The 15,803-nt window shown below is 44.4% G+C and overlaps 1 protein-coding gene across 2 annotated transcripts in view; it reads left to right on the top strand.

Moving 5' to 3' along the window:
• Positions 1-1,219: 1,219 nt before the first annotated feature.
• The window catches only part of KDM3B (lysine demethylase 3B), a 134,538-nt gene continuing 119,954 nt past the window's right edge, over positions 1,220-15,803 (top strand). For both annotated transcript variants that reach the window (XM_074960092.1, XM_074960091.1), the window contains exon 1: positions 1,220-1,524. In XM_074960092.1, the coding sequence (XP_074816193.1) occupies positions 1,354-1,524 (171 nt within the window). In that variant the 5' untranslated portion in view covers positions 1,220-1,353. The remainder of the gene's footprint in view (positions 1,525-15,803) is intronic.

The raw sequence follows: 15,803 nt of genomic DNA, 5'->3' as shown, positions 1-15,803 counted from the left end.
GTCTCCAGTTTCACTGGAAGCAATGGGTAGTGATGGCTTCACTTTCCCATATAACATTAAAAGATTAGAGAAAAATGGTGGCCATCTTTACTGAGGTCAGCCTGTAATTTCAATCCTGTTGAAGTGATGGGAAAAATGGACATTTTGATTAAGGCCAAAAATTGTGAGTATGAGTGGTAGAAATTGGAGATCATAACAAACCCATCTAAAACTGCAAGACTTGTGATTAAAATTGCAACAGTTGGCAACTCCTGGTGTTTGCTGCTGACCGAACTAGCATAAAGAAACGTTTGCCATCTGTTCATGTCCCCAGAGACATCACCCATCAATACCACCACAGTTTTCTCGGTGCCATAGCCTAGGCCTTGTGTACACTAGAAAATGTTTGGCAGTAAAACTATACCATACAGCAAATGCTCCTAGTGGAAATTCACCTTAGACTAGCAAGACTTATTTTGCTTACCGTAGTTCCTAGAACAAAGTAAGCAATGCCACCGGAACAACTCTTTTGATGGTATAACTATGTCTACACTTGGACTTTTGCCAGCACACTTAGGGTGTGTAAGGATGTGTGACTTTTTTCACCCCCCTGACACAGCTGTGCCAGCCAAGCGCAGACCAGGCCCCAGGTTGCCAGTCAGAACTCTGGCATGATGGCTGCACTTCCCGGCCCTCACTGCTTCGCCTGACAGAAAACTCCGAACAGCAGCAGCCACCCGAAGCCGTGTCCCTAGCCTCAGCAGGAGCTTCCATAAGAGCGGCCAGATGGGGTCAGACCAAAGCTCCATCCAGCCCCGTGTCCCGTCTGCCGACAGTGGCCAGTGGCAGGTGCCCCAGAGGGAACGAACAGAACAGGGAATCACCCAGGGATCCAGCCCCTATCGCCCATTCCCAGCTTCTGGCAAACAGAGACTAGGGACCCCACCCCTGCCCGGCCTGGCTACTAGCCATGAATGGACCCACCCTCCCTGAACTTATCGAGTTCTGTTCCCGTCCCCTGCGCTGCCCAGGCCCGTCCTGTGGGTCGCGGGGAAAGCTGGGCTCACCGGCAGGCTGCGCGGATCGAGTGACCAAGGGCTCAGTGTGCCAGTCAGGAGGAGATGGTGCCGCGGTGCACGCCGGGATTGGGAGGGAAGTGAGGCTGGTGAGGTGTATGCCGGGAGCGGATCTGGCTGATGCGGTGCATGCTGGGATCAGAGGAGGAAGGGGGTTTAGTGCCAGCGCGGTGTATGCCGGGATCGGGGCGGGCGGTGTTCGGACTCAGAGGCCCAGCGCGGGGCGGCCGCTCGCTTGGTGTCTTGGGGCGGCGGCGGCGACCGTTGGGGCGGCTCCGGAGGCTCCTACCCGGCGGGGATGGCGGATGCGGCGGCTTCCCCGGTGGGGAAGCGGCTCCTGCTGCTCCTGGCGTCCAGTCCGGGTGAGGGTGAAGCGGTGGGGCTGGAGCCGGGGCCTGCCCTGCCCTCTCGGGCTTGGCGGAGCGGCACCGTGCGGGCCATGAGCGGAGCGGTGCCCCAGGACCTGGCGGTGAGACCCGGCGGGGGAAGCTTTGGGGAAGCCCGGGGCCTACACGGGGGGCTTAAGCGAGCGGGGCGGCGACGGCAGGGGGATCCCGGCGAGGCCTGGTTTCGTCTCCTCCCCCGGGCCCATGCGGTGCGCGGGGGGGAGCGGATCAGTCGTGGCATTTTGTCCCCTTCCCCTTGTGGGCTGGGGCCGTTCTTCCCGCGGCGCTGGGTGATGCCTCAGGTTGTTCAAACTACCCCGCCTCCCCCATGTTGCTTCGTACTCCTGCCTCGATAACGGCCCGGGGTGTTTAGCGCAGCGCCTTGTTAGGGGCATTTTGCGCCTACCCCGTCCAGTGTTGCTGGGAGTATTGGGCGTGTTTCGTGTATCATCCTCTCTTAGTTTGTTTGCAGCCTGTGTTTCACTTTCACTGTAGTTAGGCGCTAGCTCAGTTCTGCAGGATTTGGGTCTGGCAGAAATAGCTGGGAAGGTTTAACCCAAACTCTTTCTGTGTGGATTAGATCAGCAAGTTTTTTTTTTCTAAGTCAGCCTTTCTTTGTGGTTTTATACAATGAGGCTCTGCAGAGCTGAGAGGAATTTCATTGCTGCTACGGTTTTCCAAAGATCATATGTAGCCTTAAGTGTTACTTAGCATCTTGACAGGTTTCAGAGTAACAGCCGTGTTAGTCTGTATTTGCAAAAAAAAAAAGGAGTACTTGTGGCACCTTAGAGACTAACCAATTTATTTGAGCATAAGCTTTCGTGAGCTACAGCTCACTTCATCGGATGCATACTGTGGGAAGTGTAGAAGATCTTTTATACACACAAAGCATGAAAAAATACCTCCCCCCACCCCACTCTCCTGCTGGCAATAGCTTATCTAATGTGTATGATAATCAAGTTGGGCCATTTCTAGCACAAATCCAGGTTCTCACCCCCCCACCCCACCCCCCACACAAACCCACTCTCGGGTTGTGTGTGGGGGTGGGGGGGTGAGAACCTGGATTTGTGCTAGAAATGGCCCAACTTGATTATCATACACATTAGATAAGCTATTGCCAGCAGGAGAGTGGGGTGGGGGGAGGTATTTTTTCATGCTTTGTGTGTATAAAAGATCTTCTACACTTCCCACAGTATGCATCCGATGAAGTGAGCTGTAGCTCACGAAAGCTTATGCTCAAATAAATTGGTTAGTCTCTAAGGTGCCACAAGTACTCCTTTTCTTTTCACTTAGCATCTTGACTTTGAAATACACTCTGGCCACTTGAAAATAGTGTATTGTGCACCCACACTGCATTGACTTAAGATACTTGCACTGAAGTTCCCCACTCACTCCGTACAGATACATCTGTAGGCTTGAGGAGTCTGACCACAATGAGATGGGGGTGGCTGAATATAGGAGTGATTCCAATGGTTGTGCCATCTCATTTGGGTAAAAGCATCTGTTGGGGGGAGGAGTTTGGCTAATAAGGTACCTGTAAAATCTACAACTGCAATATTTGTGAGAAAAAAATTCTGAAATAGAAATGAGAGGTTTCTGATTATCTGCTAGGGTGGGGGTCTATGGATTTAGGCATTGCAATACTGAGCATCGAGGTGCCTAGAAAATCACAGGAACAACACCATGATCCACAAAACTGAGTAACAGGTTTTAGAGTGGTAGCCGTGTTAGTCTGTATCAGCAAAAATAATGAGGAGTACTTGTGGCACCTTAGAGACTAACAAATTTATTTGGGCATAAGCTTTCGTGGGCTAAAACAACTTATGCCCAAATAAATTTGTTAGTCTCTAAGGTGCCACAAGTACTCCCCATTTGAGTTAGGCTCTTAAGCATTCTGTACAATTTATGGGTAGAGCTAGATGTCCAAGAACCTAATCCATGAAAACTAGCAGGCCAGGCAGGGAGCCACCTAAGCTAGCCAATTGAAGGTGCCAAGGAGCGGGGTATGTGCTAAGCCTTTCTCACCCCTCAGAGATAGGTACCTAAGTCCAGGTTGCAGGGAGGCACCTAGCTATTCTTTCTGATCCATGAATGGGCAGGAACCTGCCACATGGAGTCAAGTGCGTTAGGCGCTTAATGCTTTTCTTGCAGGAATGAGTTAAGCACCTGCTTTTCTCCACACACACAGGGAGGGAGCTGGTGGTGCCCACTATATAACTTTTACCCCAGTGGTTAGAGAACATGTCTGGGATGTGGGAGACCAAGTTCAATTCTTCCCCTCTGGCATAGAAGGAGGGAATAAAACCTGGGTGTCCTAGGCAAGTGCTCTAATGACTGAGCTGAAAGTATTAAGGTGAGCAACTTCTACTGCCATTATCACTTCCTCTGGGCGGCTTTTGAATGGGACCCAATTTGTTAGGCGTGCTTCGAGTTTGCCTATCAGATCGGGCCCTGTGTGCAAGTTAGGCAGCCAAACACTTGTCTTCCTTTGATTCATGATTTGCTCTGGGACTTAGGTGGGAGGTAGGTGTCCTGATGCCTAGAGCGAGGCAGCATCGTGCATGCTCGGAGGCAGAAACTTAGCCATTGAGGGAACTTTTACCCTGAAATCTTAGTCATTGAGTCAGTTTAAGTGCCTATGAGATTCGGTGTGAGTTTTGTGGATTGCAGTGGAGCCAAAAGTGGGACTTAAGTGCCTAAATAGCTTTGTGGGTTGCACCCCCTAGTGTCTGGGTGCATAAAACCTTGTTAAACACATGATAGCTGTTTTTGCTGGAAAGGTATTCAGGTTTGTTTATTAGCATAGGCAGCATGTAGTAGATCCCTGTCATTTGGAAGCTTTAGACCCAATCTGGGGAAACAGAATTGTTTCTAATTCTGCAATACCGGAGACTTATTCTGCTTTCAGCTTGAGGAATTCATAAACCATGCAATACCTTTATGTACTTTCTTTTTTGTTGTTTTCTTCTGAAGTTCAGTCTAACAGAGTTGAGTGAATTTGTAGACACACTTCTCCCAAAAGGCATCTCTAATGTTTGCGTTTGGATTTGACCAATTTTTGTCCACAGGTACTGAGAGCACATTTTGGAAGGCCCTAAGTAACTCAGCCCATAAGGTGAAAAATCAAATCAAACCAAAATCTGGGGACAAGTATCTTTGCCTTCAGTGCTCTATATCATAGCACTTATGTACATCCAACTTGTTTTCCCTTTATTTTTCTTCTTGCTCCCTCCCCGTTGCCAGTGATGTCAGGCTTGATAACCCTTTACTCTCCTCTCATAAGTATTTATCTTCTTCCAAGCTGTCTGTGGAACATCCTTCTTGAACCTGTTAAAGCTACCTCCATTGCCATAGTCTTTGGTGGCAGGGAATTTCTTCTGTCATATCACCTATAAAAAGCGTGAGGGATGATAATATACATCTAGGAACAAAGAATGTAGGCAATACTTGCATTCCGGGGGCTCTGTTCTAGGAAGCTGAGATTCTGGAAAAGATTTGAGGGTCATCGTGGATAATCAATCCATTTGCCCACACCATTATACTGGAACTTCATTTTCATCTAATGTTGACCCTAGGGTGCATAAATAGTGGAATCTCAAATAGGAGTACAGAGGTTATTTTAACTCTGCATTTGCTACTGGTGTAACCACTATTGTAATACTGTGTGCAGATCTGGTGCCCACAATTCAAGAAGGATGTTGATAAATTGGTGAGGGTTCAGTGGAGAGCCACAAGAATGATTAGAGAATTAGAAAAGATATCTTACCGTGATAAACTCAAGGAACTCAATCTATTGAGATTAACAAAGGTCAAGGGGTGACTTGATTACAGTCTATAAGTACTTAACTAGAGAACACCTATTTAATAATGACAGGTTTCAGAGTAGCAGCCGTGTTAGTCTGTATTCGCAAAAAGAAAAGGAGTACTTGTGGCACCTTAGAGACTAACCAATTCTCTGCTCCTTGAAGTCTTTAAACCATGATTTGAGGACTTCAATAGCTCAGACATAAGTGAGAGGTTTTTTGCAGGAGTGGGTGGGTGAAATTCTGTGGCCTGTGTTGTGCAGGAGGTCGGACTAGATGATCGTAATGGTCCCTTCTGACCTAAATATCTATGAATCTATAAAGCAAATGCTGAAGACATGATTTTAAGCGAGGTTCTGGGCTGCGTGAGCACTGTGTCCAATAAGTTAATATACAGGTTCTTTGACTGTTTCAAGTTGCTTTAATTGTAAACTCGCTCTTAAGGAAAGATTGCTATAGCGCATTATCTGCTCTACAGGCACATCTCCCAAAAGCAGAAACTCAGCCTTTGCTGGGAATACTTTTTAAGAGGGGAAGAGTTTCAGGGCTGTTTCCTCTGACCAGTTTCTGGAAGGATAGTTTTGTTACTATATCTGTCGTTCTTCAGAGTTATTGGAGGGCTGAGATTCTAACAGCCTTTTTTTTTTTTTTTTTTTTCTTCTGGTGAGGAGGATGTGACCTCTTTAAGTGATGCTGCTCTCAGCTCATCCCAGCCGTAATTTTATACAGGTTTTATACAATATTGCACCCCTATTTTAACATCCATCTTGGTGCAAGGTTTTCCCATTGAGCTTTCCGAATCTCAGAATCACTACATGGGGGAAGATTTTCACCAAGTAGTCTGGTTAGTTACTGCTATCATAGTGCAGCACCTGGTGGTGTCATTGTGTAGCACTTGTTTGATTTTTGTTTTGTTGGGCAACCTGCTTCCCTGCCTGCTAGCAGTCTGGAGAGTAGGAACTTTTGTGAAATTGTAGCCTATGGTATCGGCCTGCTCAAGAGCGCTGTAAGTGTTGCAGCTCTCATCCTGTTTCCCTCCATCGCTGAATCTTATGATTGCTTTCTCACTACCGCTTATATATTCCAGAGCTGAGGATAGCAGCATAATAGGAACTGCCACTACTAGGGACACTGTAATGGTTGGGTTGTCTACTGTGATCCTTGGTTGCACATTGTTCTTGAGAAAAGGTTCCATCAAGCTCTGTTTTGGAGTTTGGGTTTTCTTGCCTGGGGCTTGTGGTGACACAACAATGAAGCCTGGTCGCACAACCACATAATATTTTGTAGACACACTAATTTATTATACACACTTACAGTTTAAACTCCCTTTCCGTTATAAGGCTAGCTTTTCCCCCCTGTCCTCTGACCTTGCTAAAGTTTAACCATTTTTCCTGAAAACTTGTTTGCAGGGTCTCTCTCAAGGATAGAATTTTTCTGTGAAGTTTGAGGGGAAATTGGACTAGGTGTTTCAGAGATTAAATATTCCAGGGCATCGAAAGGGCTAGTGCCAAGGGTGCTTAATGATATCTGGCTGTAAGCAACAGCAATACATAATAAAAGTTTCTCCAAGTCAATCTATGCCTCTGTTGAGGTTGTTTAACTCAAATTTAACAGTCTATCAACACTGAAAATGTCCACACCAGCTCTCACACATTTAAAATTCATAATGACCATCAGCATTACAGGTATTCTTAAAAATAAAAAATCCAAGGCATGCTTTTTCAGCGTGTGGGCCACATCTTAATAACAAGATTGTCTTATGGACATCTTTCTTCTCAGTAGCTGGAACAACATGGGATGCCAATGCCCAAACGTTATGCTCTTCAACCTCAGCACTCTGTTATTCAGTGGTGGAATATTGCCCTCCAGAATGGTCTCACTCGTCTTGCACAAAAATGATCGACATACAGCTTAATTCCACCATGCGTATTATTTCAGGCACACTTAAATATACTCCTCTACCATGGTTACCGGTTCTCTGCAGTATTGCTCTGCCCAGTGCTTGCAGAGAGGAAAGCATAGCTAAGCTCGTAACAAAATTGTGTGATGTGCCCTATCTACTGTTAATTAAAGACTTGTTTAATCCACCACGTGGTCATCTGTCCTCACGTTGCCTATTATGGATAAGTTTACCGGGTGAGGGATTTACAGTAGAGGGCACGTGGTGAGCTTCAGAATCTACAGAGAAAGTGACGAATAACTATCTTGTCTCAGACCCCACTCGGTGTCAACCTGGGTTTTATTTACTGCAAATATGATGGAGCCTTTTTAACCGATTTCGTACCGAACATGGAATTTGTGCTGAAGCAGAATTTGAGTGGCATTTTAGAGGTAGTCCACTATGTCAATGTGGGCAGCCACAAACCGCGACACATTGTTGCAGAGTGCAAAATGACTCAACCTCCTGGAGGTCTTTGTCGCTTAACCGGATTGCATACACCAAATATTTATAGTGATCATGAAATCATCATGGTGGCAACTACAGAAATTAACATGAAAAATTAACATCAGAAAAGTATTTAATGTATTGCTGTGAGGTGAGCATAATCCTCACCCTTCATTTAAGATAATGGTAAGAAGCCATTAAGTTCCTTTATGGAACCAAAAAGCTGAAATAATAGCAAGCCTCCTCCCAAAACATAGGTACATGTCACTTCCCAAAACAAAAACACATGCAAGGCAAGGGTGGATTTGATTTAAATCACTAGTCGGGAAGATTCAATTTAATCATGGATTTCCGCATAAAAGTGCGTTCTTGGTTGTTATAACCTTAATACATATTCTTCACAACTCAGAGATAGATGTAGGTGTCATTTTTAGAAGGCACACACTATACATTTTTAAGTGATTTATTTTGGAAACTTTTCAGATTAGTTTTACATCTGTATCAGAAAATGTATGATTGTGTGATTATTTCATTTACCAAAGGTGATTGAAGCAGATAGTTCACATAGAATCATAGAATATCAGGGTTGGAAGGGACCTCAGGAGGTCATCTAGTCCAACCCCCTGCTCAAAGCAGGACCAATCCCCAATCAAATCATCCCAGCCAGGGCTTTGTCAAGCCTGACCTTAAAAACTTCTAAGGAACGAGATTCTACCACCTCCCTAGGTAACGCATTCCAGTGTTTCACCACCCTCCTAGTGAAAATTTTTTTCCTAATATCCAACCTAAACCTCCCCCACTGCAACTTGAGACCATTACTCCTTGTCCTGTCCTCTTCTACCACTGAGAATAGTCTAGAACCATCCTCTTTGGAACCACCTCTCAGGTAGGTGAAAGCAGCTATCAAATCCCCCCTCATTCTTCTCTTCTGCAGACTAAACAATCCCAGTTCCCTCAGCCTCTCCTCATAGGTCATGTGTTCCAGACCCCTAATCATTTTTGTTGCCCTTCGCTGGACTCTCTCCAATTTATCCACATCCTTCTTGTAGTGTGGGGCCCAAAACTGGACACAGTACTCCAGATGAGGCCTCACCAGTGTCGAATAGAGGGGAACGATCACGTCCCTCGATCTGCTCGCTATGCCCCTACTTATACATCCCAAAATGCCATTGGCCTTCTTGGCAACAAGGGCACACTGCTGACTCATATCCAGCTTCTCGTCCACTGTCACCCCTAGGTCCTTTTCCGCAGAACTGCTGCCTCGCCATTCGGTCCCTAGTCTGTAGCTGTGCATTGGGTTCTTCCGTCCTACGTGCAGGACCCTGCACTTATCCTTATTGAACCTCATCAGGTTTCTTTTGGCCCAATCCTCCAATTTGTCTAGGTCCCTCTGTATCCTATCTCTGCCCTCCAACGTATCTACCACTCCTCCCAGTTTAGTATCATCCGCAAATTTGCTAAGAGTGCAATCCACACCATCCTCCAGATCATTTATGAAGATATTGAACAAAACCGGCCCCAGGACCGACCCCTGGGGCACTCCACTTGACACCGGCTGCCAACTAGACATGGAGCCATTGATCACTACCCGTTGAGCCCGACAATCTAGCCAACTTTCTACCCACCTTATAGTACATTCATCCAGCCCATACTTCTTTAACTTGCTGACAAGAATACTGTGGGAGACCATGTCAAAAGCTTTGCTAAAGTCAAGAAACAATACATCCACTGCTTTCCCTTCATCCACAGAATCAGTAATCTCATCATAGAAGGCGATTAGATTAGTCAGGCATGACCTTCCCTTGGTGAATCCATGCTGACTGTTCCTGATCACTTTCCTCTCGTGTAAGTGCTTCAGGATTGATTCCTTGAGGACCTGCTCCATGATTTTTCCGGGGACTGAGGTGAGGCTGACTGGCCTGTAGTTCCCAGGATCATCCTTCTTCCCTTTTTTAAAGATTGGCACTACATTAGCCTTTTTCCAGTCATCTGGGACTTCCCCCGTTCGCCACGAGTTTTCAAAGATAATGGCCAATGGCTCTGCAATCACATCCGCCAATTCCTTTAGCACTCTCGGATGCAACTCGTCCGGCCCCATGGACTTGTGCACGTCCAGCTTTTCTAAGTAGTCCCTAACCACCTCTTTCTCCACAGAGGGTTGGCCATCTACTCCCCATGTTGCGATGCCCAGCGCAGCAGTCTGGGAGCTGTCCTTGTTAGTGAAGACAGAGGCAAAAAAAGCATTGAGCACATTAGCTTTTTCCACATCCTCTGTCACTAGGTTGCCTCCCTCATTCAGTAAGGGGCCCACACTTTCCTTGGCTTTCTTCTTGTTGCCAACATACCTGAAGAAACCCTTCTTGTTACTCTTAACATCTCTTGCTAGCTGCAGCTCCAGGTGCGATTTGGCCCTCCTGATTTCATTCCTACATGCCCGAGCAATATTTTTATACTCTTCCCTGGTCATATGTCCAACCTTCCACTTCTTGTAAGCTTCTTTTTTATGTTTAAGATCTGCTAGGATTTCACCATTAAGCCAAGCTGGTCGCCTGCCATATTTACTATTCTTTCGACTCATCGGGATGGTTTGTCCCTGTAACCTCAACAGGGATTCCTTGAAATACAGCCAGCTCTCCTGGACTCGTTTCCCCTTCATGTTAGTCCCCCAGGGGATCTTACCCATCTGCTCCCTGAGGGAGTCAGTCTGCTTTTCTGAAGTCCAGAGTCCGTATTCTGCAGCTCTCCTTTCTTCCCTGTGTCAGGATCCTGAACTCGACCATCTCATGGTCACTGCCTCCCAGATTCCCATCCACTTTAGCTTCCCCCACTAATTCTTCCCTGTTTGTGAGCAGGAGGTCAAGAAAAGCTCCCCCCCCAGTTGGCTCGTCTAGCACTTGCACCAGGAAATTGTCCCCTACGCTTTCCAAAAACTTCCTGGATTGTCTATGCACCGCTGTATTGCTCTCCCAGCAAATATCAGGAAAATTAGTCACCCATGAGAACCAGGGTGTGCGATCTAGTAGCTTCTGCGAGTTGCCGGAAGAAAGCCTCATCCCCCTGATCCGGTGGTCTATAGCAGACTCCCACCACTACATCACTCTTGTTGCTCACACTTCTAAACTTAATCCAGAGACACTCAGGTTTTTCTGCAGTTTCGTACCGGAGCTCTGAGCAGTCATACTGCTCCCTTACATACAGTGCTACTCCCCCACCTTTTCTGCCCTGCCTGTCCTTCCTGAACAGTTTATAACCATCCATGACAGTACTCCAGTCATGTGAGTTATCCCACCAAGTCTCTGTTCCAATCACGTCATAATTCCCTGACATCACCAGGACCTCCAGTTCTCCCTGCTTGTTTCCAAGGCTTTGTGCATTCGTATATAAGCACTTGAGAGAACCTGCTGATCGCCCCTCATTCTCAGTATGAGGCAGGAGCCCTCCCCTCAGACGTTCCTGCCTGTGCTTCCTCCCGGTATCTCGTTTTCCCACTTACCTCAGGGCTTCGGTCTCCTTCCCCCGGTGAACCTAGTTTAAAGCCCTCCTTACTAGGTTAGCCAGCCTGCTCGCAAAGATGCTCTTCCCTCTCTTCGTAAGATGGAGCCCGTCTCTGCCCAGCACTCCTCCTTCATGGAACACCATCCCATGGTCAAAGAATCCAAAGCCTTCTCTCCGACACCACCTGCGTAGCCATTCGTTGACTTCCACGATTCGACGGTCCCTGCCCTGGCCTTTTCCTTCCACAGGGAGGATGGACGAGAACACCACTTGCGCCTCAAACTCCTTTATCCTTCTTCCCAATGACTTCATAAATATCTCCAATTCAATGGGTTAATCATGAATATTTGGAGGTTTTTCTTGCCATGCTGTATTAGGAGGAAAACATCACCAGACAGACATTTAAATTGTTTTATTTAACTAAAACAACAACGTTCTGTATTAAGGAACTTTTCTTCAGCATCAAACGTATAATATTTTAACAAAACAAGCGCATGAATTTTTGAATTTAGTTACATTCAAGTTTTCTAAAATTTTTGTTTTTTGTTAAAATTGTTAACTAAAATAGTTAAATGAAATATTAAAAAAAAAAATTAAATCCACTATGTCAGCTAGGTCAACATAAGAAACTTGAAATATTGGCTTCTGCAGATAACTCAGTTGTCTTCACCTTCATTTTCCTGTTTGTTCATAATCTGGAAAAGAAAAACAAGTTTTCTTGCTTTTTCAGGTCCCAAATGACTTCTCAATTTGGAATGAATTAGTCCAAAGGAAGAAAATATTCTTTCTACACCGGCAGAAGAAGCTATTGCTGTTTAAAAGTGAGATGATTACTTCAACAGTCTCTGAATCCAAGAGTTTAAGTGTCTTCCACTAGTTCACTGGTGTGACTTTCTTTAAAACCTCTTCAGCAAACATATATATATATATTTTTTTTTGAATGGTTCATCCTTAGCTCTGAAGTTTATTATAGTTGGCATTATGGAGCGATGATTGCTGGATGTCCATGTCGTAGCCAACTCCTTCTCTTCAGTAGTTAAGGTTTGACCCTGGTACTGAGTATTGAGAATATTTGCAAGAAAATGAGCTGGAGATAGTGCTTGTCCCATTAGGTGTTTTATTGCTGATGCTCCTGATATTTGGAAGGAATGGAGTGAGAGCTTAAAAAGAGAAATATGCAATGACAGTTAAATTACAAGCATTAAAGAAATTATTTCCCTGCCTTTTGTTCAAGGCTACAGAAATAGGCTTCAGGGTACTCAGTGTGTGTTCAACATTTCTCTTAAGCCCATTGTTGAGAACTTTGTCTGTGACTGTCATCTATTTTTTCACGATTTTGTTCACAAACTGCCATCAGATTGGTCAGTTCTTGATATAGTGCTCAAAACAGTCCACTGCTGAGTTCCATCGCACATCTTGTGGGAGAGTTATCTTTGTTCCTCCCACTTTTTTCAGAGCAGCTGCTGCAAAGTGGTTGTTATGGAAGTATTTTGCAATTTCAGCATTAGCCTTTATTTCTGGAACACTGAAGTCTTTGGTTAGGAGGTACAGCAAATGAGCACTGCAACCGTATGTTGTTAGCTTGGGACTCTTCTAAATTTCTTCTCATCTTGGATACATTTACAGCATTGTCTGTGACCAAGCTGTGTACTAGACATTTTGAATTTTTTTCACAGTTTGTCATAGCTTTTACTGCTACTTCTTGTAAGTATTCTGCTGTGTGTACATTTTCTAACATTTCAGTTGTTTCTGTAAGGAAGACATTTCCTTCTGTTGTCACACAAGCACACACAACAGGATCATTGTGGACATTGTTCCACCCATCAAGACTCAGGTTAACAATTTCACCCTCTTGACCTTTTGCACCCACTGCTCAATTTCTTTCATACACTTTATCCAGCAATTTGCCTGCGACATCTGCTCTGTTGGGTGGACTGTATCCTGGTCTTAATGACCGAACCATTTTAAGGAAGTGTGGGTTCGCAATCTTATGGAAAGGAGAATTTGTTGCATGAACAAACTGGGCAATTTTTTCATCAATTACCTCTTTGTAATCTGCTGATTCTTATCACAAACTTACCTATGGTTGTTTCTGGATGATGGAGGTTTTTTTTCCCCCTTTTTGCTACAGGTGATATACCGTGGCTATGTGACATACATGATGTGACTGAAAACTATCATTGGCAGATAACTCTGGAACTATAGAAAATGATGGTGATCTTGAAGGTGGATAGTCTTCAGAATCCTGTATGTTGAGGATGGATTCTCTTAAGCAAAATAAGTGAATGCAGTTATTTAATTATTACCAGCATACTGCTCATTTAGTATTACTCATTGCATTCACTGACACTCAGTACTACTTTAAAGGTGAAATTGTAAAAGGAAGATCTGCCTATTTCAGCTATTTATTTTTTATCACAACTACATCTAAAATGATAGTACCATAGAGTAACAACTATATTTTTGCTCAAACATGAGAATTCAAGAATAGTTCAGAAGGAAGATCTTAAGTCCTTAAGAAAGAAGTATGAAATAAGTTTACCAGCGTGAAGATCTTGCATGTTCAGACATGTTCCTTTCATCATCTTCAACGCAGCTTCCTCTTGAGTCGTAACTGCTAATTTACAGACAATGGTATGATCTATAATTGGGATTACTTTGCATTTATCAGCCTTGAATTTCATCTGCCATTTTATTGCCCAGTCACCCTAGTTTTGTGAGATCCCTTTGTAACTCTTAACAGTCTGCTTTACTTAACTTAGACACTCCACCTGAATTGGCAGAGGACCTATGGAGGTTTGTGCACCAAAAGAGGTCACCGCCTGTAGTGAAGAAGGACGCTGATCACTGTGAGCTCCCAAGTATTGCTCTGTGTCAAATGTATGATGGGAAAAGGGATTCTAATCTAGTTTGTAACATTTTTGAACAATAAACAAAAGCGATAAATCTGGTTTGTAAAACTAGAAAAATTTGCAATAATGCAAAAATTAAGGGAGGCTGGTAATGTGGGGGGAAAATGGCCACAAAAAGTATTGTTAGAAACATAAGGCTAGCCAGGAGAGAGTATCACAACTTCCTAGTGAAACCTCCCAGTTTGGGACAGGAGGAACACCAAGTTGAAGGAGCAAAGCTTGGAAATACAGGGATCCGCCCCACAATTTTTGGTTAGGTCTGACTGGTTAAACTATAACGGGGTTTTGGCTATTGAGTGTGTAATAAGATCTATGAAATCCATGGGAGTAGAGGATACTGGTTCAAACATAAGTTATTAGACCAGACATGCTAACAAGGCTAGCGAATTGGGGATCCAAAACTGAATCACCTAATTGGTCTCAAATGGAAACAGTGACTGAGGAATGTACACCTGTGGGAAAATGGACCACTGGAATTCAGGCAAGTCGTGATAGCAGATCTAATAGTGGATGAGTGTGTTTGGATTTCATCATGGCTAATTATAATAAATACCTGGAAAGGTGTATTACAATTTCAGTCTGTGGAAATTCCTTAAAAGTTGTAGTCTAGATGAAAAAAAACTGGTTTGCAAAAAAATTGCTTTGCAAGGAACAAGTGATCCTGCCTTCAGGAGCAGAAACCAGAACGGCAGCTACATGCTGTAGTAGCTTTCCAGCAAAGGAAAGATGGGGAATGGTCGAAATCTGTTTTTGAGATCCAGGATGCTATATGCTTAAATGAGCAGCAACAGAACAGCCTAAGAGGCTTTCTGGTTTGGAATTGGGAGTTCTTCTTCTGATCCAACAAAGATGTAGGTTGTACTGCACTATCCAACAGAAGATTGATTTCCTCCAGTATCGGTTTATTTAACAGCCACCTCATAGTTTATCAGTAGCAAAGAAGGAAGAGGCCTTATAGGCCATTGCTGAAATGTTCAGTTATATGCCTTCCTGATACCTTCAACCAGTCCTTGGATTTCATCCACAGTTATGATTAAGAAAAATGTAGCACCAGATTTTGTGTGAACTACTGAAAACTAAATGAAGTGACTTTAAAGGACTCGTATCCATTACCATGAATGGATGATACCCTGGATGCTGTAGCAGGTTTCTGGTTTTCCATACTGGGTTTTAGAAAAGGATATTGGCAAGTAACTCAACTTGCTAGGGAAAAGGCTGCTTTCACAGAAGGACAAGGCATCTAGCAATTTAAAGTGGTGGCTTCTGGCTTGTACAATGCCACTGTCACATTTGAGAGAATAGTAGAAAGGGTATTACATGGCATGCCTCTTCATGCCTTGTTTATTTTATGTAGATGAGATCCTGGTGCATGCTAAAACTTTTGAATGAGAAGTGATACCTTTACAATGCTACGAATTACACCTGGTAGGACACGCACACAAATGCTACAAATTACACCTGGTAGGATACACACAGCTCGAATCTAGGCTGAGGCACATAAACAAAGTCCACAACTGCAGAGTTCCCAAAAAACACCAAGTTTATTACGCTTGAGCGTGGTGTGCCCTCCCGCTAGCCAGGAGGGGACCCCGAATACAGATTATACAAAGGTTATATACCTCTTAGCAAAGCATGTTGCCCTCGTGCATCGGAAACCTTAGCCAATAAACAAACCCTTTTCTTATCTACCACCTATCCCTGCTTGGTGCATTCCTCGTGCTAAACTAGTATGTTAATTACACAACATGGTCCTAAAGCGATGCATC

The sequence above is a fragment of the Natator depressus genome, chromosome 8 (assembly GCF_965152275.1).
Source record: "Natator depressus isolate rNatDep1 chromosome 8, rNatDep2.hap1, whole genome shotgun sequence".
NCBI lineage: Eukaryota > Metazoa > Chordata > Testudines > Cheloniidae > Natator > Natator depressus.
The sequence above is the reverse complement of the archived record's forward strand: the minus strand, read 5'-3'. Positions and strand labels throughout refer to the sequence as shown.